This window comes from Crotalus tigris, unplaced genomic scaffold (genome assembly GCF_016545835.1).
Source record: "Crotalus tigris isolate CLP2741 ecotype Arizona unplaced genomic scaffold, ASM1654583v1 scf7180000019692.1526454, whole genome shotgun sequence".
Classification (NCBI taxonomy): domain Eukaryota; kingdom Metazoa; phylum Chordata; class Lepidosauria; order Squamata; family Viperidae; genus Crotalus; species Crotalus tigris.
The window spans coordinates 915,305-938,456 of record NW_024097664.1 but is presented as its reverse complement, the minus strand read 5'-3'; the positions used below and the strand labels follow the sequence as shown (position 1 = coordinate 938,456).

The following is a 23,152-nucleotide window of genomic DNA, read 5'->3' as shown; positions in this document are numbered from 1 at the left end:
TTGCCCTTTGGGCACGCGGTCTCTAAAAAGTTCGCCATCACTGTCCTAGGTGTGTTTTTCATGGCATCTTTGCCAAGCTCTCCCCCACTTGCCGATCTGAAAAAGACCTCAGGGAAGGGCTGCTTTCAACCCCTCCTGAGAACCCCCAGGCGGGGCAAAGGACTAAACCGCAGACGGGTGTCCCTTAGATTGCAAGATCACGCTCCTTCCGTGAAATTCTCTCCTTCTCTAGCAGAAATCCCAAATGCCCAATCCAGACTGAACGAGAAGCAGTTCAAAAAAAGAAAATTCTGGAGGATTTTCCAGCATCCCGTCTCCGCGCAACCAGCTTCCCAAAAGCAAAGCATCCTTGGCCAGCTTACTCGGAATTTCTTGGTGTTGAGCGTCTCCTCGTCTCCCCACTCGTTCTGGTTGTCGTCCATCAGGGTGCCGTTCGAAGCATTTTTCAAGGGTCTGGGGGAAAGGGCGAAGAAAGAGGCAAGGAATTAAAATCCGTGGGGAAACGGTCGAGTGACCAACTGCAGTTGCTGTCAACAAAATAAAGTGGAGTAACTAAAGACTAGAATCTCAGTGTTTCTCAACCTTGACCATTTTAAGGCATGTGGACTTCAACTCCCAGAATTCCACAGCCAGCAATGCTGGCTGTGGAATTCTGGGAGTTGAAGTCCACATGCCTTAAAATGGTCAAGGTTGAGAAACACTGGCACTAGATGAACTGAATAAAAAGACATCTTCCCATTATTCCAACCTTTTATCTATGCCAACTTCCTGAAATCCAGTTAATTGTGGAAACTTTCTATGGGAGTCAAGCCAAGTTAAAAAAAAAAATAGCAAGGAATTAAAATTAAGATCGAAAATATCAAACTTTCTTGAAGCAGAGTGGTTTGGGCGATGTGCTTGTTGTGTATTTTCCATTTATTACACAAAAATCAAGCTGTTTGTGTAAACACTGAATGCTCCTTCCAAAGTTATGAGCTGGAAAATAAAGAGGTTTTGGTTGTCACCTTTTACAGCTCTTTGGGAATCTTGTAAAGCCATTAGATCTTTTCTCTCTCTCTCTCTTTTTTTTAAAACAAAATCTCTCTTTTTTAAAAGGAGCTATCATTGGACCTTTTCTCAGGAGAATGTACTTAAATATATAAAGATAAAATACATGCAGGCTCTCTCACGAAAGGAAGTCCATACTGCTCATGCATTAAAAAATATCAAATAATATCAAATAATATCTGTGCTTCTGTATAAATCCATAACAATAAATACACTTAAAAGGGAGATGTGCTAAAACGGGGAGTCGAGGGAGTCCTAAAATATAACCAGATTACTTTGTCATCTGCAGTCATTCTTGAATGAAAAACTTAAGTCCACTTAGAACAGGGGTTCTCAACCTTGGCAACTTTAAGACTTGTGGACTTCAATTCCCAGAATTCCTCAGCCAGCTTTGCTTTGCCACATTCACAGACCTCCTGAGATTTACCCACGATGCCCACCGAGAGAAAATGAAGTCAAAGCATAGCAGGAATCAATGCCCCCCCCCCCAGATTCCTACAGATGCCCTCTACACCTAGGGCCATGGAGGCAGCCTCCGTGTGTTTCCTACAGCTTGTCTTGCGTGGGGCAGAAAGCCAGCCCTTTCACCAAAACCACAGGACTATTATTTGCCTCTAGTCACCCCAAAAAGGAAGCAAACATTCAAAATGCTTGGGAAAAAAAAAAAAGAATGTAAACAATGTCTTTCCCAGCCAAGTTCTCTTTGGCTAAACGGAAGTCAAAGCCGGCATGCCGCAAAGAGTGAAGTGCCCGCCACGTTGTGCTCCTCCAACACGCTAAACCTGGGTTAGTGAGGCAACACTGCTGGCCTCACTTCAGGTGCTTTTTGCCTCCCCAACCAATACATCCTTTTCTGCTTCCACCCCATGAAGACCAGAGTCAGATCCACGCAAGGCTCTTTGCACGAACCAGACGGAGAGGGAGCGTCTCTCCGGAGGATCAGTCTAAGCACCCCAACTTATGCCTGGAGACCCCTACAAGAGGAAGGGAGGGAGGGGGGAATACTCACTTCAGCCCCACGGAATCCTCCCCCAGTGGCTCCCGCCGTTTCTTCTTACTGGACTCCGTCACTTTGAAGCCTTCGGGGAACCACAGCTGCCCATGTTCCCTCCGCCGCTTGCGAGTTGCCAAAACGCCGATGCCCACGCAGAAGAGGAGGAAGACCAACGGGGCCACCACATACATAGGATACCACTGGCTGCTCCGGGGGGAATCGGCCGTCTCGCCTGCGATGCAAAAGCCCAAAGTGCCAAGATCAGACCGAGGGAAGGTGCTCATCAGCCAGAGGATGGCAAAGTGAGGGCCAAGGAGGTCCGAGCTGCCCCCAACGCTCGCCCCCTCCCTCTGCCAACTCCTCAGGAGGAGGAGGAGGAGGAGTAAGAGTGGGAGTAGTAGGAGGAGGAGGTCATTTTCGATGTGATTCATCAGCATTGCAAACTCTCTGTTGCTGCGCTGAGGGAAAAAAAAGCTTTCTTTCCTTTAGGAGAAAAAGGATTAGCCCATTTCAAATCATTGAATCCACATTGAGCGGTTAAGTCCAAAGGATTGAGTAGGATTTGGGAGAAGAATCCTTCAGCTCTTCACATGTCACTGATCAATTACAAGGTCTGAGGCAGCTTCTCCTCCTTCCCTCCCTCCTTTCCTAGCAATAAATTATTTTGAAATAAGTTCGGGAGGGGAGGCAAAACTTGAGATTCCCCCCGCCCCAAAAAAGAGCAAGGGAACGGGGACTTCTTTTTTATAAGGCATTCAGCTAATTGCTCAAGGGACGCTTACTTTTCATCGCTTCGGTTTCACAGCTCTTGGCCCATCGTTTAGAATTGGATTGTGGGTTGTACATTACGCAGGCGGGGCACATACATGTTATCGGGGGCCTGTGCTGGGTGTCTTTTGACTCAAGAAGCTTACTGAGCTGCCGCTGGCAGAATTAGCCCCAAACTATATACAATCCATTATGAACTTAATCCACTCTTTCTCAACCTTACTAATTTTAAGAACTGTGCGTTTCAACTCCCAGAATTACTCAGCCAGCATGGGTGGCTGGGGAATTCTGGGAGTTGAAATCCGCACGTCGATGCCAACGTTGAAAGAACACTGGCCTGTTGACATTCTGAAAGATTAGAATCCAAAGTTTTGTTATCGGAAAACTGGTGGGAAACCCCAAATTCCACGGCTTCGATGCTAGATGGATATTTTAATAGACAACAATATAAAGATCGGCCGACAGAAGTAATAGCCTCCATGTTTATGCTCCTTCTTTTTAGATATTTATATTCTCTCCTTTCTGAGATTTTTATTAACTTCCTCACAGCCTTGACCAGATATTAAAAAAAAATAAGCAGATCTAATTAATACAAGTAATTCTCAGCTTAGGACCACAATTGGGGCCTGAATGTCCATCACCAAATGAGGTGGTCAGTAACTGCCTGATTGCAAGGACCTGCCTCAACTAGGTCCCCCAAAAAAGCAGCACTCTTGAAACAGGCACCGTTTCAAAAGGAACTTTTATTGAGAGTGAGCGATAGCAGAAGAACAAAGCAAGGTCTGAATATTTCATGCGTGAAAGGTTACATCAAATGGCTCATTCAGGTCTCCAACCCCCAGTGTTCAACCGTCCAGTTGAAATCCAGCCAATCTATAGGGGCTAGGTTGTTTTGAGAACCTAGTGATCTAGCGCTCATCTCAAGCTCTCTCTCGGTTTCGTTTCTCAACGGTCCCAGGCTTCATTGTCTGAAGATAAGGAAGATGTTTTTCAAGCCACATTCCTTTCTCATGGAGGGAGGACATTTCAAAGAGCCAGGCAAAGACATTCCCCAAGCAAGCAGCCCCCCCTCCCCCCAGAATGGCAGGCCCCGCAAAGGAATATATTTTTATGATTTTTTTTTTGCTACAGTTGTTAATCTTATGAAGGGCCAATATCTGAGGACCACCTGTCTCTCTTCAACAGCCTGACCTTCCCTCCCAGGTTTCAGTGCAAAGAGCAAATAAAGGAGCAGCATCACATCCAATTCTGATGTTAATATATTAAAACGTGTGTTTGTGATGGCCAAACAGAATAATAACGACACAATAGCAGAATTGGAAGGAACCTCTTCCATCCCCTTGCTCAAGCAGAAGACCCTCCTACCATTTCAGACAGTCTCTTCTTAAAAAAAACCCTCCAGTGTTGGAGCATTCACCACTTCTGCAGGCAGGTTGTTCCACTGGTTAATTGTCCTCACTGTTAGGAAGTTTCTCCATAGTTCTAGGTTGCTTCTCTCCTTGATTAGCCTCCATCCGTTGCTTCTTGTCCGGCCTTTGGGGGCTTTGGAGAAGAGGCTGACCTATCCTAATTGCATAGGCTTGGGACACTACCCTACATACAGGATGCTTCACTGGAGGACAGGTCCAGAAGGTGGAGAGTTACCAAAGCAGGATGCTCATTTATCCAGCCTCTGTTCCTGAAGGCCTCAGCAACCTGCCTCCGTACCCTCAGCGGCTTTCCAGGCCCTGCGATCCCCCGGGGAAGTCCCAGAGGGGATTGTAAACTGAGTCTACTTACTTTTCACAGCCTCGATCTTGTAGGGAATGTCCAAGTTGCCGCTTGAGGCCAAGGCACCCAGGAACGCCGCTACGTCGGTGGCACTTTGGAAGCACTGAGAAGAAGACTGGACACACTGGCGGTTGTCGATTTCCAGGTGAACAATGGACCTGCAGGTTGGGGAAAGGGAAGCCCACGGGAATTAGCAGGAAGGACGGCCGTCCTTCAGTACAGGACTCAGGCGTCTTCATCAGAGCCGGGGGCTGCAGCCTGACCCAGCTGTGCCAGACAGCATCCAGGTAGTCCTCGACTTACCACAGTTCATTCAGTGACCGTTCAAAAGTTACAACGGCACTGGAAAAAAGTGACTTAGGACCCTTGCAGCATCCCTGTGGCCACACGATTAAAATCCAGACCCTCGACAGCTGACACGGTTGGTGTTTATGACCGTTGCGGTGTCCTGGGATCGTGTGATCGTTTCTGGTGACTTTCTGACAAGCAAAGTCAACGGGAAAGCCGGATTCATCAAACCTCCAGCTTACTAACTGAATAACTGCCATGACTCACTTAGCAACTGTGGCAAGAAAGGTCATAAAATGGGGCAAAACTCACTTAGCATCTGTTTTGCTTAGCAATGGAAATCTGGGGCTTAATTCTGCTCGTAAGTCAAGGACTGCCTGTGAGGCATTCGGCATAGGCCTTTGGGCTATTCTCCTTGGATATTCTCAGAATATTCTTCTCTCTGGGCACAAGTTCTGTTCCTTCCAGCTGATCAGGCCTAGGATTATTCTTCCAAATTAATGTGGAGAGAAGCAAAGTCCTACACCTTAGGCAGGAAAAACCAAAGGCACAAATACAGATTGGGCGAGACCCGGCTTAAAAACAGTAACTGTGAGAGGGACCTTGGAGTCCTAGTGGACGATCACTTAACCACGAGCCAACCGTGTGCAGCAGCAACCAAAAAACCTAACACAATCCTGGATTGTATAAACAGAGGCGTAGAATCAAGGTCACACGAGGTATTAGTACCGCTTTATAAAACCTTAGTGAGGCCACAGCTGGAATACTGTAGCCAATTTTGGTCACCTTATCACAAAAAAGATGTTGAGAGTTTAGAAAAAATTCAGAGAAGAGCAACTAAGATGATCCAAGGCCTGGAGACTAAAACATACAAAGAACGGCTACAGGACTTGGGCTTGGCTAGTCTAAAAAAAAGAAGAAATAGGGGAGACATGATAGCAGTATCCCAGTATTTGAGGGGCTGCCCCAAAGAAGAGGGCATCAAACTATTCTCCAAAGCACCAGAGGGAAGGATAAGAAGCAATGGATGGAAACTCATCAAGGAGAGAAGCAACCTAGAATTAAGGAGAAACTTCCTGACAGTGAGGACAATTAACCGGTGGAACAGCTTGCCTCCAGAAATCATGGGAGCTCCATCACTGGAGATTTTTAAGAAGAGGCTAGACCAGAGGTGTCAAATTGCGGGCCCATGGGCCAGACACGTCATTGGGAAGCCATGTCATTGCTGGCAATGGCGAAAAAGCTCCGATACGTTGCGCGACGTCACGTGATGTCGTGAGTTTGACATGTCTGGGCTAGACAGTCACTTGTCTGAGATGGTATAGGTTCTCCTGCTTGAGCAGGAGGCTGGACTAGATGTCCTCCAAGGTCCCTTCCAACTATTCTATTCCATTCTATTCTATTCTATTCTATTCATTATTCTATTCTATTTTCTATTCTATTCTATTTTATTCTTCTGTATTTCTGTTTTATTCTATTTTTCTGTATTTCTATTCTATTCTATTCTATTCTATTCTATTCTATTCTATTCATTATTCTATTCTATTTTCTATTCTATTTTCTATTCTATTCTATTTTATTCTTCTGTATTTCTGTTTTATTCTATTTTTCTGTATTTCTATTCTATTCTATTCTATTCTATTCTATTCTATTCTATTCTATTCTATTCTATTCCCTATTCTATTTCTAATTCTATTCCTGCCACACAACGCAAAGTCCCTCATTGCCCTGCTGCAGCTTTATGCCTGGGTCTGAATGACCTCTAATACCCCCCCTTCCTACACACACACACACACACACACACACACAATCCTAGTCACCTCGGTTCACTCTGCTGTGGTGCTTACCCGTAGATTTCCACCTGGTCCAGCTCTCTCTTCGGCCTCCCACTGATCCTCGCGTGGAGGGCTGCCTTCATGCTGACCACCACTTCCGACACATCTGGCCAGTCGCCCGCCGACCTCTTGATGCGGTGTTTTTTTAGTTCTTCTGGGTTCCCAAAATAAGGGAAGATCATGTCCTCGCCATTGGTGTCCTTCTTGAAGACCACGTTGGTGTGCAGGACCCGGCTGAGCTCCCGCAGGAAGTTCAAGGAGTAGTTCCTCAGGATTTCAGGGCTGACCAGCACCACCACCACCAGGGTCCCGTCGGCCAGCTTCTGGGGCACGTGGTTGGCACAGTCGAGGCCATCCCATTCGCACTCGGCGCTGTTGCAGCCCTGATCGCAGTTGCCGTCAGAAAAGTGATCCTTGCAGTACTGGTCGTAGAGAGGGCTGCCAAGATGGAGGGAGAAACGAGTGAGGCCACCGATCACCTAGACCAGGGGTCTGCGACCTCGGCTCTTTGATGACCGGTGGACTTCAACTCCCAGAATTCCTGAGCCAGCCACGCTGAGGGGACAGGGCGAGGTTTCCAAGCTGAGCCGTGCTGGCTCAGGAATTCTGGGAGTTGAAGTCCATGAGTCATAAAACAGCCTAGGCCTAGCCCAGGGGTAGGCAACCTCGGCTCTTTTATGACTGGTGGACTTCAACTCCCAGAATTCCTGAGCCAGCCACGCTGAGGGGACAGGGCGAGGTTTCCAAGCTGAGCCGTGCTGGCTCAGGAATTCTGGGAGTTGAAGTCCATGAGTCATAAAACAGCCTAGGCCTAGCCCAGGGGTAGGCAACCTCAGCTCTTTTATGACTGGTGGACTTCAACTCCCAGAATTCCTGAGCCAGCCTGGCTCAGCTTGGAAACCTCTCCCTTTCCCCTCAGCATGGCTGGCTCAGGAATTCTGGGAGCTGAAGTCCACCAGTCACAAAAGAGCCAAGGTTGCCTACCCCTGCCCTAGCCTGATTTTTCAGGATGCTCGTAATATAAGCCTCACCCCAAAAATAAGCCCCAGTTAAGATTGTCAGCCAGGCTTTTCCCACCCGTAAGGCTAGCCAAAATAGGTTCAAACATCTCACCCCTATGCTGGAAATGTAAAACAGCAATAGGTTCATACTACCATATGTGGTGGGAATGCCCAAAGATCCATGAATATTGGAACAGGACACGAAACTGGTTGAGGGATATATTAACACTGGACTTAGAGTTAAAACCTGAACTCTCTTCGTTGGGAATAACGACAGAAAAATACGACAAGGGAACAATCTATCTGCTGCTACACATCCTGACTGCAGCTAGGCTTGCATTTGCGTAGAAATGGAAGAGCAAGGAAATTCCACAGAGGAAGAGTTAATACATAAAATATTAGCATGTGCGGAAATGGACAGGCTCCCAAGGATATTAAAAGACAAATGTGGATCAGTTTATTATGAAACCTGGGATAAATTTTACCGCTGGGGGAATTTGAAGAAGACGGTCGGGATTAAAGACGAAGGTTAAGATAGAAAGATATGTTATTTTAGAACAAGTATTGTACATAAAACTTAGATGTATACGTAGAGATGAAGAATTGATTGTAAAAAATGGAATAATCTGATAAGAATGTATATACTGGAATGTCACGTTAAATCCAATGGTTGTTTGTTTTCAACTGTATTATAAATAAAATTTGTAAAAAAAAAAAAAAAGATTGTCAGCCAGGCGGACTCATTCGGTGCCGTATTTCCCCGAATACAAGCCCTAAAGCAGCGATGCCCAAAACCTGCCCCCCACCCCACTGGGCCACCCACCACCTCCACGGCCTGCCACAGATTATCCAGGCAGCCCAGCAGTGACATGGTGGCCACGCCATCTGCCCGTGCCCCGCAGCAGCATCTGTGCACAATGGGGCACAAGGGCGGAGTCTTGTCCCCGCTGCCTGGCTGCCATGTCCTTGGCTGCACTGCTTCATGTGGGCCGCGCCCGGGGGCGACTCTCCTCCGGGGGGCTGTGGGAGGAGGTGGGGCTGGGACGACGGTGCGTGTGCCCACAGAGAGGGCTCCGAATGCCGCCTCTGGCACGCGTGCCGTAGGTTCGCCACCACTGCTCTAAAGCATCTTTTGGAGCAAAAATTAATATAAGATCCGGTCTTATTTTGGGGGAAACATGGCTGCAAGCAGCTCTTCCTCCTTCTCTTTCCCCTTGTTGAAAAGGAAAGAAAAAGCGAGCCTCCTTGAAGCGGGGGAAAGGGACGCAACGCGCCGCCCGGCTGGCCGGGCACAGCCACTTACTTGCACTGCAGCTCGACCTTCTGGCAGTCAAAGCCGTCGTACAGGCAGCCACTGTTGTTGCACTGGACGTCACACTTGCCGTCGTTGAAGTAGTTCCAGCACTGCAGGGCCTGGGTGCAGTTCTTCCAGGGGTCGTTGAAGTTGAGCGAACAGTCCCCGCCGTCCCAGCCGCAGGCGTGGTTGTTGCACTTGGCGTCGCAGATCTTGTTGCCGGCCAGGCTGGGGCAGCCCGGGATCTCGCACTTCTCCTCCACCGGGGGAGGGGTGATGTCCTGACCGGGACCCCCCGGGAATTCAAAGTCCAGGATGTGGCAGTGGAGGCCGTTGAAGTTGATGGGGCAGAGGCAGCGGTAGTGGGGCGGCTCTTGGGTGAACTGGCAGGTGCCCTCATTGTAGCAGGGGGCGGACTGGCAGGGGCTGTGGGAGGGGAACTGGCACTCGGGACCGGTGAAACCCGGCGCGCACAGGCACCTGGTCTGCTGGGCGGTGGAAACGCAGGTCCCGCCGTTCAGGCACCGCAGCATCCCACAGCTGTGCACGTCGTTTTCACAAGTGGCGCCGTTCAAGTCCTGAGAGGGGAAGAAGAAGAAGACCATCATTCAGAAGTGAAGGAACCGGAAGGAACGCTGAGACTGGGGGAGCAGCACTCCAGACCAGGGGCTCTCCAGCCTTCGTGGGAACACATCAGGCCAAGGGGGGGGGGGTGCTGTCAAGTAGCTGTCAAGGGGAGACATGATAGCCGTGTTCCAATATCTCAGGGGTTGCCCCATAGAAGAGGGGGTCAAGCTATCCTTCAAAGCACCCGAAGGCAGGACAAGAAGCAATGGATGGAAACTAATCAAGGAGAGAAGCAACCTGGAACTAAGGAGAAACTTCCTGACAATCAAAACAATTAACCAGTGGAACAACCTGCCTCCAGAGGTGGTGAATGCTCCAACACTGGAGGTTTTTAAGAAGAGACTGGACAGCCATAATAATAATAATAATAATAATAATAATAATAATAATAATAGTAGTAGTAGTAGTAGTAGTAGTAGTAGTAGTAGTAGTAGTAATAGAGAAAGAACTGGAGAAGATAACAAAATACAAAGACCTACAAATAGAAATAGAAAGACTGTGGCAAAAGCAAGCAAGGGTAGTACCAATAGTCATAGGCTCCTTGGGTGCAATCCCAAAACAACTGGAGCACCACTTGAACACCACTGGCATTGACAAATTCGCTATTAGTCAATTGCAAAAGGCGGCCTTACTAGGAACTGCTTCCATCCTACGACGATACCTGTAATACCATCAAACATCCACATCTGCCTATCCCAGGTCCTGGGTAAGGACTCGATAGGTAGACAAAATGCCAAATCCAGCCTGAACATCTGGCTGACTGTGCGATGATCCATAATAATAATAATAATAATAATAGAGAAAGAACTGGAGAAGATAACAAAATACAAAGACCTACAAATAGAAATAAAAAGACTGCGGCAAAAGCAAGCAAGGGTAGTACCAATAGTGATAGGCTCCTTGGGTGCAATCCCAAAACAACTGGAGCACCACTTGAAGACCATTGACATTGACAAATTCGCTATTAGTCAATAGCAAAAGGCGGCTTTACTAGGAACTGCTTCCATCCTGCGACGATACCTGTAATACCATCAAACATCCACATCTGCCTATCCCAGGTCCTGGGTAAGGACTCGATAGGTAGACAAAATGCCAAATCCAGTCTGAACATCTGGCTAACTGTGCGACGATCCATAATAATAATAATAATAATAATGGGCACTTTGCGAGCATCTTGACGCACAAACGAAATTGTGGGCTTGTTAGAGAATTTTAATTTCTCTATTGGTGAAAAAATAAATCAGAAGCTACCACATGACTCTTCCTGCTCATGAATATTCCAACAGGGCTCAATTAACTTCACAAATCAAGGGCTAAGGGTAATTTGTGTTATATGTGGAATCATAAACTTCCCAGTGGGGTCCAGTGGTGCCCTCCCAGACGACCCAGTTTCCCAGGTGGGGCAAGCCCCGCCCCTAAGTGCTGAAAGAGCCCAGCTCCACCCATTCCATCACAATCAAGGTGCGAAGAAGCTGAGGCTTCCCTCTTCAGCCACCCCCCTCCTGCTCCGTGACCCCAGCCGGCCGCATACCGGGGGACACCTGCAGATGTAACCCTGTTTTGTGTTGCTGGCGACGGCACAAGTTCCCCCGTTCCGACAGGGTCTGGTCTGGCAGCCATTCAGCAGCGTTTCGCAGCACCGTCCTGGAAGGAGAGCAAAAGGGGGGCTTCAGGCCGAATCAGGTGTCTACGTTTTCCCCCCTACCGTTCGGGTGAAGGGGGGGGGGTCCTGCCTCAACCTCCCCGGGCTGGAAACCTTTCGTGGAACCAGGTCGCCCTCCTTTATTTTGCAAGGGTTGTGACGAAAGGCTAGAAACTTTTTCTTTTTTTCCCCCTTCGTTCTGCTGGTTAAGGAGCGCAAAAAAGCTTTCCTGAACGGGAGAGGCTGCTGTTGGATTCAGCGAGCAGTGAAAATAAAAGCTGACGCGTTTACTTTGCGTCTCGCTGTAAGTCAAAGCCGGCGCAATACTCTGCGGTGGAACTAAAGCACTATAAACAGAGATCCGGCCAGGCCAGCCCCAGATCAAAACTCGGTGACCTTTTCTTTGCTCTCTTAAAGGTAGGAAATATTAATTCCCCCCTCTCCCCCCCGTATTTCAACTAAGATCCTTTCACCCCCACGTGCAATTAGAATGGGGGGGTTTACTGTAATTTTCAGGTGTCAAAGAGACAACGCCTCAGTAGTCTGTGAAGGGGGCACTGCTTCAGCTTCTCCCCAACGAAGAACTGGTGGAGGCTGCATTCAGGGATGGAGGGGAGGGGGGAAGGGAAGGAGGGAAGGGAAAAGGGAGGGGAAAGAGGGAGGAAGGAAGGAAGGAAGGAAGGAAGGGGAAAGGGAGGGAGGAAGGAAAGGGAAAGAAGAAGGAAGGGAGGGAGGGAGGGGAAAGAAAGGGAGACAAGAGAGGGAGGAAAGAAAAGGAAAGGGAGAAAGAAAGAAAGAAAGAAAGAAAGAAAGAAAGAAAGAAAGAAAGAAAGAAAGAAAGAAAGAAAGAGCAAGCTTTTGCAGTGAGCATGCAACCACCCATGGAAGGAAGGAAGGAAGGAAGGAAGGAAGGAAGGAAGGAAGGAAGGAAGGAAGGAAGGAAGGAAGGAAGGAAGGAAGGGAGGAAGGGAGGGAGGGAGGGAGGAAGGGAGGGGAAAGGAAGGGAGGAAGGGAAGGGAAAGAGGAAGGAAGGAAGGGAGGGGAAAGATGGAGAAAGGAAGGGAAGGAAGGAGGGAGGGAAGGAAGGAAGGAAGGGAGACAAGAGAGGGAGGAAAGAAGAGAAGGAAGGGGAGAAAGAAAGAAAGAAAGAAAGAAAGAAAGAAAGAAAGAAAGAAAGAAAGAAAGAAAGAAAGACCAGGCTTTTGCATTGAGCATGCAACCACCCATGGAAGGAAGGAAGGAAGGGGAAAGGGGAAGGAAGGGAGGGAGGGAGGAAGGAAAGGGAAGGGAAGGAGGGAAGGGAAAAAGGAGGGAGGAAGGGAAGGGAAAGAGGAAGGAAGGAAGGGAGGAGGGAGGAAGGAAAGGGAAGGAGGGAAGGGAAAAGGGAGGAAGAGAAAGAGGAAGGAAGGAAGGAAGGGGAAAGGGGAAGGAAGGGAGGGAGGAAGGGAGGAAGGAAGGGAAAAGGGAGGGAGGAAGGGAAGGGAAAGAGGAAGGAAGGAAGGGAGGGAGGGAGGAAGGAAAGGGAAGGAGGGAAGGGAAAAGGGAGGAAGAGAAAGAGGAAGGAAGCAAGGAAGGAAGGGGAAAGGGGAAGGAAGGGAGGGAGGAAGGGAGGAAGGAAGGGAAAAGGGAGGGAGGAAGGGAAGGGAAAGAGGAAGGAAGGGAGGGAGGGAGGAAAAGGAAGGAGGAAAGGGAAAGGAAAGAGGAAGGAAGGAAGGAAGGAAGGAAGGAAGGAAGGAAGGAAGGAAGGAAGGAAGGAAGGAAGGAAGGAAGGAAGGGGAAATGGGAAGGGAGGGAGGGAGGAAGGTGGAATGTTTCATTAGCCAGAACCACATCATCTATACAATATTTGCAGCATTGACAGAAGGAAGGAAGGGAGGGAGGGAGGGAGGAAGGAAAGAAGGCGTAGGGGAGGGAAGACGCTCTTCTCCTGTCCAGACCCCCCACTTTCTGGCCCACTTCCAGGCTTCTGAGACGCCCCCCTGAGCGCTCACCCGTGTAGCCTGGGCGGCATTCACACTTGTAATCATTGACGCGCTGCACGCAGTTCTGGGTCCCCCGCGGGTCGCAGGGGTTGGAGAGGCACTCGTTGACGTCCCCCTCGCAGCGCTCCCCAACAAAGCCTGGCAGGCAGATGCAGCTGTAGCCCCCCACCTTGTCGACGCACTTCCCTTGGTTGAAACACTTTGGGGTCAGGCTCTGGGGGTCTGTGGCAGGGCTGCAGTCGTCAATGTTGATCTCGCAGTGGACGCCTGGTGGGGGGGGGGGGCAGCCGGTCAGTACCCTTCCCATTTATGCATTTATTTATGCATTGCTTCAATCTCAAGGCTTACAGTCCCGTCCCCCCCGCCAGAAAACCAACGCTCAGCCTCCCTCTTTTGGAAGAGCAGAGGGATGTGGTGTTTCTCCCCCTCTGCAACTTCAAGACGGGGGGGGGGGGCTTCAACTTCCAGAATTCTCCAGCCAACAGAATTCTGGGAGCTGCAGTCTTAAAGCCGGCCAGGTTGGGAAATCCTGGTTTATCAGCGGCCAGTGGCTGGACTCAGGCTGGCCTAGAGATTTTTTCCATGGCTTTTGAGTAGCGACAGAGACGTGGACTCCCAGGCTTTTATAATGCCTACATTCCGGGGATCTCCTTGTGGCCTCCCATCCAAATACAAATTAAATCCAACCGGGGCTCATCTTTGAACATCAACTGAAATCAGCCGCTCGCTTGTATTATTCCATTCTACTCCGGGCAACCATCTCGTCAGGTTTGTGTTCTCCACAGCATGTGTGCGCTGCTGGAATTTTCAAAGGTGGGAACCCAATTAATGAGCCGAGGTGGCGCAGCAGTTAGAGGTGCAGTACTGCAGGCCACTTTAGCTGACGATGTTCAGCAGGTCAGCGGTTCAAATCTCACCGGCTCAAGGAGGACTCAGCCTTCCATCCTTCCGGGGTAGGTAGATTGTTGGGGGCAATGTAAATATATATATATACGTTGCTTACTGGTGTACACCGCTTAGAGCAGTGGTTCTCAACCTTTCTAATGCCGTGACCCCATAATACAGTTCCCCATGTTGTGGTGACCCCCAAGTGGGTGTGGCCACCAATAAGAGGGAGTAGGACAGCTAGGGAAAAGGGAAAAAAATGGCGGACAGCGTGGTTTGGTGACCCCCATGAAATGGTTGTTCGACCCCAAATGGGGTCCCGACCCACAGGTTGAGAACCACTGGCTTAGAGAGTGCTTGCACTTAAAGCGGTATATAAGTCTCATAAATAAATAAATAAATAAATAAATAAAGGACTGAATCAGGGGGCTGGAAGGGACCCAACCCCCTCACCCCATCCTGGAGCCCAATTCTGAAAATGTGGGTGACCCAACATCACCAGAGGGAGACAGACTTTACCTCTTCCAAATCAGGGACCTCTTACACCCCTCCCCCTAACTCCAGGGTGTAGCCCCCCCCTCCCCTCCATTTTAGCCAAATGCCGCAACCCAGAGATAGGACTGAGTGGGTTTCCATAGAGGCAGGGTCAAAAAAAGTCAAGATGGTGGGGACAACCGTGTGGCCGAGTCCCGCCCCTTTAGGCTTGATTTTTTTTTTCTTCTGACCCGCTTCTGCAGGAGCCCATTTTGGAGCGGAGCTGAGCGAGGCTCTGGATCTGTTTGGGTGGAAGATCCGGGCTTGCTCGACCCTCTCACCTTGAGTTCCACGAGGACAAGAGCACTTGTAGGTGTTGAGCAGGTCAATGCAGGTCCCGCCATTTTGGCAGGGATGGGAAAGGCACTCCTTGATTTCCTCCGAGCAGTTCCGGCCATGGTAGCCGGCCACGCACTGCAAAGGGACAAGCAGTCGCCTCTGAGCATGCAGGGAAGCCGGGGGGGGGGGGGTGTCCTGCCACAAGCAGGGCCGGGGTCATCAGGCTCCAAACATCACCTGGGAAAGGGAGGAAGGGCCCTGTGCCCCTGGCCAGACACCTTCCCAACCTGGCCCTGGGTGGCAGGTTGAATTCCTTCCCTGCAGCCACGGGAGCCCACTAGCCCGCATCCCTTCTGGGCGGGAAGCCTACCTCGCACGAATAGCCGCCCAGGTAGTCCGTACAGGTCGCCCCGTTCTGGCAAGGGTTCGGGGAGCACTCGTCCACTTGCTCTTCACAGTAGCTACCCGTGTAGCCAGGCTGGCAATGGCACAGGTGGGTGTTGCCCCGGTCCACACAGAGCCCGGAGTTTCTGCACAGGCGGATAACGTCCAGCCCTGGAAAAGCCGCAGAGAGAGGCCATTAGACACGTGTGGCAGGCCTGGACGGAGCAGGTAAGCAGGGGCAGGACAAGGAGCACACCACAGTGTCCAGTCCCAAGCCTGGACAAATCGTTTCTTGCTCCTTGCACGTTTTGTGGTCTCCGGGTCAGGCCATCCCCTCCTCTCCACTCCTTCCTCTGGCCCCTTGCCGCCTCGCCCAACGGTGGAGCCAGCCAGACTTCGAAGCGAGTTGCCCGGAATCGGCAACGCTCCACCTGGACGGAGACCGAGGACCCGGGAGGGAGACGCCTGCTGAAAGTTCCCCCCACATGCTCCAGCACGGAGGTCAGGACACGGAGCAGGAAGCAGGACCCACCTTGCCGTCGGGCGGCCACCTCACAAGAGACGTTGGGTATGTCGCAGTACAGGCCGGTCCAGCCACTCGGGCACTCGCAGCGGTAGTGATTGTTGACCTGCCAGCACCTGCCTCCGTTCTTACAGGGAGAGGAGTCGCACCAACGGACCAGATTCTGCAGAGATGGGGGGAGGAAGAGGATGGCGCACGCGGTGAGGGGACAGATGAGACGTCCTGTTGTGCTGAGCGGCCGCAGGCTGAGCGGAAGCTGAGCGACGCATCTCGGAGAGCAACCCCAGCGAGGGACAGCCCCCCCAGAGAGGCTGCCAGGGACAGGAAGATTCTCATTTTGGCTGTATCTCCGGCCTCTGCAACACCACGAGGAGCCCAAATACACCTCGACTGCCTCGTGCAGACTCTAGAGCAGCGGTTCTCAACCTGTGGGTCGGGACCCCATTTCACGGAGGTCGCCAAACCATGCTGTCCGCCATTTTTTTCCCTTTTCCCTAGCTGTCCTACTCCCTCTTATTGGTGGCCACACCCACTTGGGGGTCACCACAACATGGGGAACTGTATTATGGGGTCACGGCATTAGAAAGGTTGAGAATCACTGCTCTAGAGGCCCGCACAGATGCCAACTGCCCACCGCTGAACGTGCCGCCAGCCCCAAGTCTCTGGGTTGCGGGACCAATCCTTGTCACATTCTGCAATGCTCAAAGACCTTTCAAATGTGCTGAACAGCCAGGAAGAGCCGGAGCTCACTCTAGAGGGCGCACGTTATCCATTGATCAGGCGAGTTGCGATATTTGTCCCCAAAAGGCCAGTGATGGCGAACCTTTTAGAGACCGAGCGCCCAAACTGCAACCCAAAACCCACTTATGCATCATCGAGTGCCGGGTGGGTGTGGCCCATTGGGTGGGCGTGGCCCACTGGGAGGGGGTGGCTGCAGTAGTAACGCCCAGACTGGGTGGGACTAAAAAGTTCAATCAATCAATTCCAACTTTGCAAGATCTTTTTTTTTTCCCCACGAGAAGTTGAAATTGACTGATTGAACCTTTTTTTTTGTTTTTTGCACACGGCGGCGGAGGCCTAAAGCGAAAAGGTTTTATAAAACCCAGCTGTAAGGCCTAGAACTGGGGCAACAGCACGCGTGCCCACAGAGAGGGCTCTGAGTGCCGCCTCTGGCACCCGTGCCGTAGGTTCGCCCCCACTGCCATAAGGCCAAGCTTTGTGGGAGCCCCATGGGTGCCGAGGTCGATCAGAACAGAGCTGAAAGAGACCTCTGCTCAAGCAGGAAAGCCGCTAGACCATCTGTCCAGTCTCTTCTTAAAAAGCTCCAGTGACAGAGCATCCACAACATCTGAAGGCAACTTCTGCTCCACTGGTTAATTGTCCTCCCTATTAGGAAGTTTCTCCTTAATTCCAGGTTGCTTCTCTCCTTGATTGGTTTCCATCCATTGCTTCTTGTCCTGTCTTCAGGTGCTTTGGAGAATAGCTTGACTCCCTCTTCTTTGGGGCAGCCCCTAAGATACTGGAAAACTGCTATCATGTCCTCCCTCGTCCTTCGTTTCTCTAGATTGGCCGTATCCAAATCCTGCAGCTGTTCTTCCTATGTTTTAGTCTCCAGGCCTTGGATCGTCTTAGTTCAGTGGTTCTCAACCTTTTTAATGCTGCGACCCCCCAACCGGTCGTAAGTTGAGGACTACTCAACCGGTCGTAAGTCGAGGACTACTCAACTGGTGCAGCACCGTTTGCAGAATGGGACTTTTGGCGGGCTTAGCAGGGCAGAGACAGCCTGGACAATTCCTATTGGCTTTGGAAAGCCAATAGAATTAGACTCTATTCAAGAGAGTCTGTTCTATTGGCTTTCAAAAGCCAATAGAATAAAAGGGAGGAGCACAGCTAAGGAAAAGGGGGGGGGGGAATGGCGGACTGCGTTGTTTGGCGACCCCCGTGAAATGGTCGTTTGACCACAAATGGGGTCCCGACCCACCGGTTGAGAACCACTGTCTTAGTTGCTCTTCTCTGCACTTTTTCCAAAGTCCCAACATCTTTTTTTATAATGTGGTGACCAAAACTGGATGCGGCCCTCCAGGTGTGGCCTCACTAAAGGCTGTATAAAGCGGTCCTAATAACCAACCCTGTGAAATAACTGACAGACTGTTTTGCTGACAGACTGTTTTGCTGTTCAAAATGTTTGAAAGGGCTTCCCTGCTTCTTTCCTTCCACTTCAACCTCGATCCTTAAGACACGCTCTTCCCCAGACACTGCAGACGGTCCTTGTTTAGTGACTGCCTTGTTTAGGGAGGGTTCTCAGTTTATGGCGGCTATACAAAAAAATAACTCGATGGCCATTGCATTTGCAACCCTTGCAGGTCTGCACAGCACAGGAAAGCTGAAGTGAGATGGGGCTGGCAGCCACTTCGCTTAATGGCCACGCTGCCCGTGCCAGTTGGGGGTCACTAAGCGAGGACTACCTGTATGTCCTCCTCCCCCCTCCTTGAAAACCCGGAGCGACTATTCCGCCTGGAGCAGGAAGTGGAATTGCTGGTTACCTGGCAATTGAGTCCGGTGTAGCCCTGCGGGCAGACGCATTTGTAAGTCCCGTAGCTGTCCTGGCACGTCCCGCCATTCAAGCAGGGCTGGGAGTCACACTCATTGATGTCGTGCTCACAATAAATGCCGGTGAGGCCAGGTGGGCAGACACAGGTGAAGGTGTTGATGCCGTCCACACAGGTGGCCCCATTGAAGCAGGAGCTGAGTGACAGGAGAGAGAGAGAGTCACCCACCCCTGGCCTCACTTGACCCCTCCTGGAAGCAGAGATGCTGGGCCTTGCATGAAACCCTTAGATAACAAGGGGTCTGTTTTGACCCATCTGGCAGATCCCAGATCGCCATTTCTCAGCCTCGACAACCTGAAGACGGGTGGACTTCAACTCCCAGAATTCCTGGCTTGCTAGGGAAATTCTGGAAGCTGAAGCCCACCCCTCTTTAAGTTGTCAAGACGGGGGAAAGCCCGCCCTAGATGAACCTACCTCTCCGTGCAGTCGGGTGTGTTGTGCTCACAGTGGATCCCGCTGAAGCCGGACGGACACGTGCAGGTGTAGCTGTTCACGCAGTCGGTGCAGTTGGCCCCGTTCTCACAGGGGTTGCTGGCGCACTCGTCAATGTCTTCCTGGCATTTGGGGCCCTGGAAGCCCGCCAGGCAGTTGCAGACGAAGCCGGTGACGCCGTCAGAACAGGAGCCCCCATTGTGGCAGGGATCTGGGGGGGCGGGGGGGAAGAGATAAGCAGACTGGCATCGCATTCAGAGCACCAGGAGGAGGGAAGGGGGTCTGTGGGGAGCCCTCCCAATCAATGCAGGAGCATCTCTGCCCTCCGTGCCCTCTTCAACACCCCCCCGGAAAGTGAACCCCACACCTCTGGGCCCTGCTTCTAGCGGGCCTGGAAACTGCCTTCCAGGAATTTAAATCCGTGGGGCGGTGTTTCTGGGATAAGAAGCCAAGGGATGTCCCACACCCACCCACACACCCCCACACTTTGCAAAGGGAGAGAGACCTTTTTTCCCTCCCGTGTCCCCCAAGACCACCGTCCCCAAGCAGCTGACCTGCAGATACGTTCCTGCGTGCCCAGATGGTGAGGAGGGCAGTGTGGGCCAGACAGTGGGGCAGACAGATGGTGGGGCAGACAGTTTTCTCCATTGAAAGGGCACCAGATCGGCTCCCCGGAGGCTCCTGCCCCCCTCCGCCCAGCTCAGTTCATCCTTGGGCCCCCCCCCCCGGGACAAGCCCTAATTGAGAGTTTGTTTCCTGGCCCATTCTTACTGGGTTGACAGTCATCGATGTCAGTTTCACAGCTCTCCCCGGTGAAGCCGGATTTGCACACGCAGCGGTAGCTCCCGTTGGTGTTTTGGCACGTGGCACCATTCCGACAGGGGCTCTTGACACACTCGTTGATGTCAACCTCACAAGTTTGCCCTGAGAAGCGAAGGGAGACCATGCTTGGAATGCTGCAGTTTCGGTCACCCCGTTACAAAAAAGATGTCGGGAAAAGGGCAGAGAAGAGCGACTAAGATGATCCAAGGCCTGGAGACTAAAACACACGAAGAACGCTTGCAGGAATTGGGGATGGCCAGTCTAGAGAAAAGAAGGACCAGGGGGGACACGACAGCGGTATTCCAATATTTGAGGGGCTGCCACAAAGAAGAGTGGGGTCAACCTATTCTCCAAAGCACCAAGTTGTGGTTAGTGGTAAAGGGCTGCCCTTTTTAAAAAGATGCCGGCTTCTTTCTGCCGGCGGTAAGAGCTGGGGCAGAGAAGAGCAGAATAAAATCCATCTGATGTTGCACTGAGGAGTTATTTAATTGAACATTAATTTATTATTGCCTTGCAACCAGCTAATACCAGATCCTAAAAGTTGAGTTCTGCATTCTCCAAAGCACCAGAGGAAAAGACAAGAAGCGATGGATGGAAGCTAATCAAGGAGAGAAGCAACCTGGAATTAAGGAGAACCTTCCTAACAGTGAGGACAATTAACCAGTGGAACAGCTTGCCACCAGAAATCATGGGTGCTCCATCCCTGGAGGTTTTTAAGAAGAGACTGGACAGTCACTGGTCTGAAATGGCATAGGTTCTCCTGCTCGAGCAGGGGGCTGGACTAGAAGACCTCCAAGGGGCCTCCCAGCCCTATTCTGATTGACCATGCCACTGGGTCATGCAAATGACCTCAAGTACCACTTTCATCTTTTACAGAAGGTCGCCAGTAGTGATCCATTTCAGAGAGGGATGGATGAGCAGCTTCTAAAAAAGCACCACAGCCCCGGATGGTGACAGGGGAAAGGAGATGAAAGTCAATTTTGCATCTTGCAGGGCAAGGCCAAACTGCCCACCCCCCATCACCACCCAATCCATGCTCTAAATCAGTGGTTCTCAACCTTTTTAATGCCGTGACCCCCAACCGGTCGTAAGTCGAGGACTACTCAACTGGTGCAGCACCGTTTGCAGAATGGGACTTTTGGCGGGCTCAGCAGGGCAGAGACAGCCTGGGCAATTCCTATTGGCTTTTGAAAACCAATAGAATTAGACTCTATTCAAGAGAGTCTGTTCTATTGGCTTTCAAAAGCCAATAGAATAAAAGGGAGTAGCACAGCTAAGGAAAAGGGGGAAAAAATGGCGGACTGCGTTGTTGTTTGGCGACCCGCGTGAAATGGTCGTTCGACCCCAAATGGGGTCCCGACCCACAGGTTGAGAACCACTGCTTTAGAAAGATGTTGAGTCTCTGGAATAGGGGTAGGCAACCTTGGCTCTTTTATGACTGGTGGACTTCAACTCCCAGAATTCCTGAACCAGCCATGCTGAGGGGAAAGGGAGACGTTTCCAAGCTGAGCCACGCTGGCTCAGGAATTCTGGGAGTTGAAGTCCACGAGTCATCAAAGAGCCAAGGTTGCCTACCCCTGGACGAGATGACCTACAACAGCAATGGCGAACCTTTGAGAGACCGAGTGCCCAAACTGCAACCCAAAACCCACTTATTTATCACCGGATGCCAGGTGGGCGTAGCCCATTGGGTAGACGTGGCTGGGGTGGTCATGACAGACTGGGTGGCTGTGGCCCAGGTGGTCGTGGTCACCTCGATGTTGCTCATAGGGAGGGATGCCTGTGGGGGCCGGGCAGGGTTGGGGGAAATCCAGGGGGTCTCTGGCAGGTGGGGCAGTGGGCAGGAGGCTTGTCCTGCGGGGTGAGGCGAGGCAAGGTGGGGGTGCCATTGTCACAGGGCAAGGCGAGGCAAGGGCCGGGGTGGCTGCTGCCTGACACCATCGGCCCCTGCACAGAGGCCAGCGAGCACATGGGTGCTGGGATGCATCCGGCCATGTGGGACCTCAGCGAGTTAGCGGGCGGCTAGTTGAAGAGGGGCAATTGCCATCTCCGGGGCATAGCGCGCGTTCCCACAGAGAGGGCTCTGAGTGCTGCCTCTGGCACACGTGCCATAGTTTCGCCACCACTGACCTACAAGATCCCTTCCAACTCTGCTACTTTAGTTCATTTCCTCACAGATCGCCTTTTGGAGTCTGCCCTTGCCGGCCTGAACGGTGACCCATCAGAAACCCCAAGGGGGCAGCCTTGTACCCCCCTGTACCTTGCCATCCCGGAAGGCAGGTGCACAAGAAGCTCTCGTAGTCCTCCGACTCTCTGCATTGGCCGCCATTCTTGCAGGGACCCTCCGCGCAGGGCGCCAGCACTTCTCGGCAGGTGGGACCTACGGTGGGGAAGAAAACCCAGGTTGGCTGCAGCCCTTTGCCCGCCTTACTTCCTTGCCATCCTGTTGCCCAAGAAGCCCTGGGCTGCATCTAGGGCAGAGGTCCCCAACCTATGGGCCGGGCCGGGCCCTCTTGGCCACTGGGCCGCGTGAGTGGCTGGCCAGTGTGGGCACGCACTCACCCTCCATTGCGCCGGTGCTAGCCGAGCCGTGAGCCTCGCACCGCCGCTAGCAGCCCCATTTGCGAAGCATGCATGCTCGCTGCCCTGTTTGCGCGCATGTGCACCCAGCCACACTAGCATGGGCGCATGCACGCATAAAGGTACCGGTCCCTCCTTTTCCCACCGGGCCGCCAACACAGAAAGGTTGAGGATCCCTGATCTAGGGCAGGGATGGCGAACCTTTTAGAGACCGAGTGCCCAAACTGCAACCCAAAACCCACTTATGCATCTTCGGGTGCCGGGTGGGCGTGGCCCATTGGGTGGGTGTAACCTGGGTGGGACTAAAAAGTTCAATCAATCAATTCCAACTTGCGAGATCTTTTTTTTTCCTGCGAGAAGTTGAAATTGACTGATTGATTGAATCTTTCTTTTTTGCACACGGCGGCGGAGGCCTAGAGCGAAAGGGTTTTATAAAACCCAGCTGAAGGCCTAGGACTGGGGCGACGGCATGCGTGCCCCCCAGAGAGGGCTCTGCGTGCCGCCTCTGGCACCCGTGCCATGGGTTCGCCACTACTGATCTAGGGCACAAGCAGCTGAGATGACAGGCAGTGGGGCTGACCCACCACTGCACAATAGAGCCCGGCTATGAGCAGCAGAGGGCTGCCCCCCAGGCCCACCTGAGAGCAGCCAGGCTACACCGGACCTTCTGCAAGGATGAATTATTTCTCCTTGGGGAAGGAATTCATCCACGCTGTGGACACCGGAGAAGTGGGAGTTGTCCAAACAGCCCCCTCCAACGTCCCCTGTGGCTGCTCGGTGACCCTGATGTGGATTAAGGGCAGGGAGAAAGCCCCCTCCCCTTATCCAGCCTTCCTTTCCTGCTTACTGACGCCCT

At 51.6% G+C, this 23,152-nt stretch overlaps 2 protein-coding genes across 3 annotated transcripts in view; one reads left to right on the top strand and one right to left on the bottom strand.

Moving 5' to 3' along the window:
- The window catches only part of LOC120317510 (zinc finger protein 501-like), a 661,069-nt gene that overhangs the window by 151,639 nt on the left and 486,278 nt on the right, over positions 1-23,152 (top strand). The gene's annotated exons all lie outside the window — the stretch shown is intronic.
- Positions 1-23,152, bottom strand: part of NOTCH1 (notch receptor 1) — a 103,966-nt gene that overhangs the window by 9,950 nt on the left and 70,864 nt on the right. Inside the window, exons 16-29 of one of the 2 annotated variants that reach the window (XM_039364155.1) lie at positions 21,977-22,096; positions 19,666-19,818; positions 18,877-19,105; positions 18,397-18,598; positions 15,863-16,016; positions 15,317-15,501; positions 14,949-15,081; positions 13,258-13,515; positions 11,156-11,268; positions 9,007-9,575; positions 6,715-7,140; positions 4,589-4,737; positions 2,057-2,273; positions 363-453 (exon numbers count right to left, since the gene is read on the bottom strand). In XM_039364155.1, coding sequence (XP_039220089.1) covers positions 363-453; positions 2,057-2,273; positions 4,589-4,737; positions 6,715-7,140; positions 9,007-9,575; positions 11,156-11,268; positions 13,258-13,515; positions 14,949-15,081; positions 15,317-15,501; positions 15,863-16,016; positions 18,397-18,598; positions 18,877-19,105; positions 19,666-19,818; positions 21,977-22,096 — 2,999 coding nt within the window. Of the gene's footprint in view, positions 1-362; positions 454-2,056; positions 2,274-3,533; positions 3,778-4,588; positions 4,738-6,714; positions 7,141-9,006; positions 9,576-11,155; positions 11,269-13,257; positions 13,516-14,948; positions 15,082-15,316; positions 15,502-15,862; positions 16,017-18,396; positions 18,599-18,876; positions 19,106-19,665; positions 19,819-21,976; positions 22,097-23,152 lie in introns of those variants that run through there. The other variant, XM_039364156.1, reaches the window with a different exon arrangement.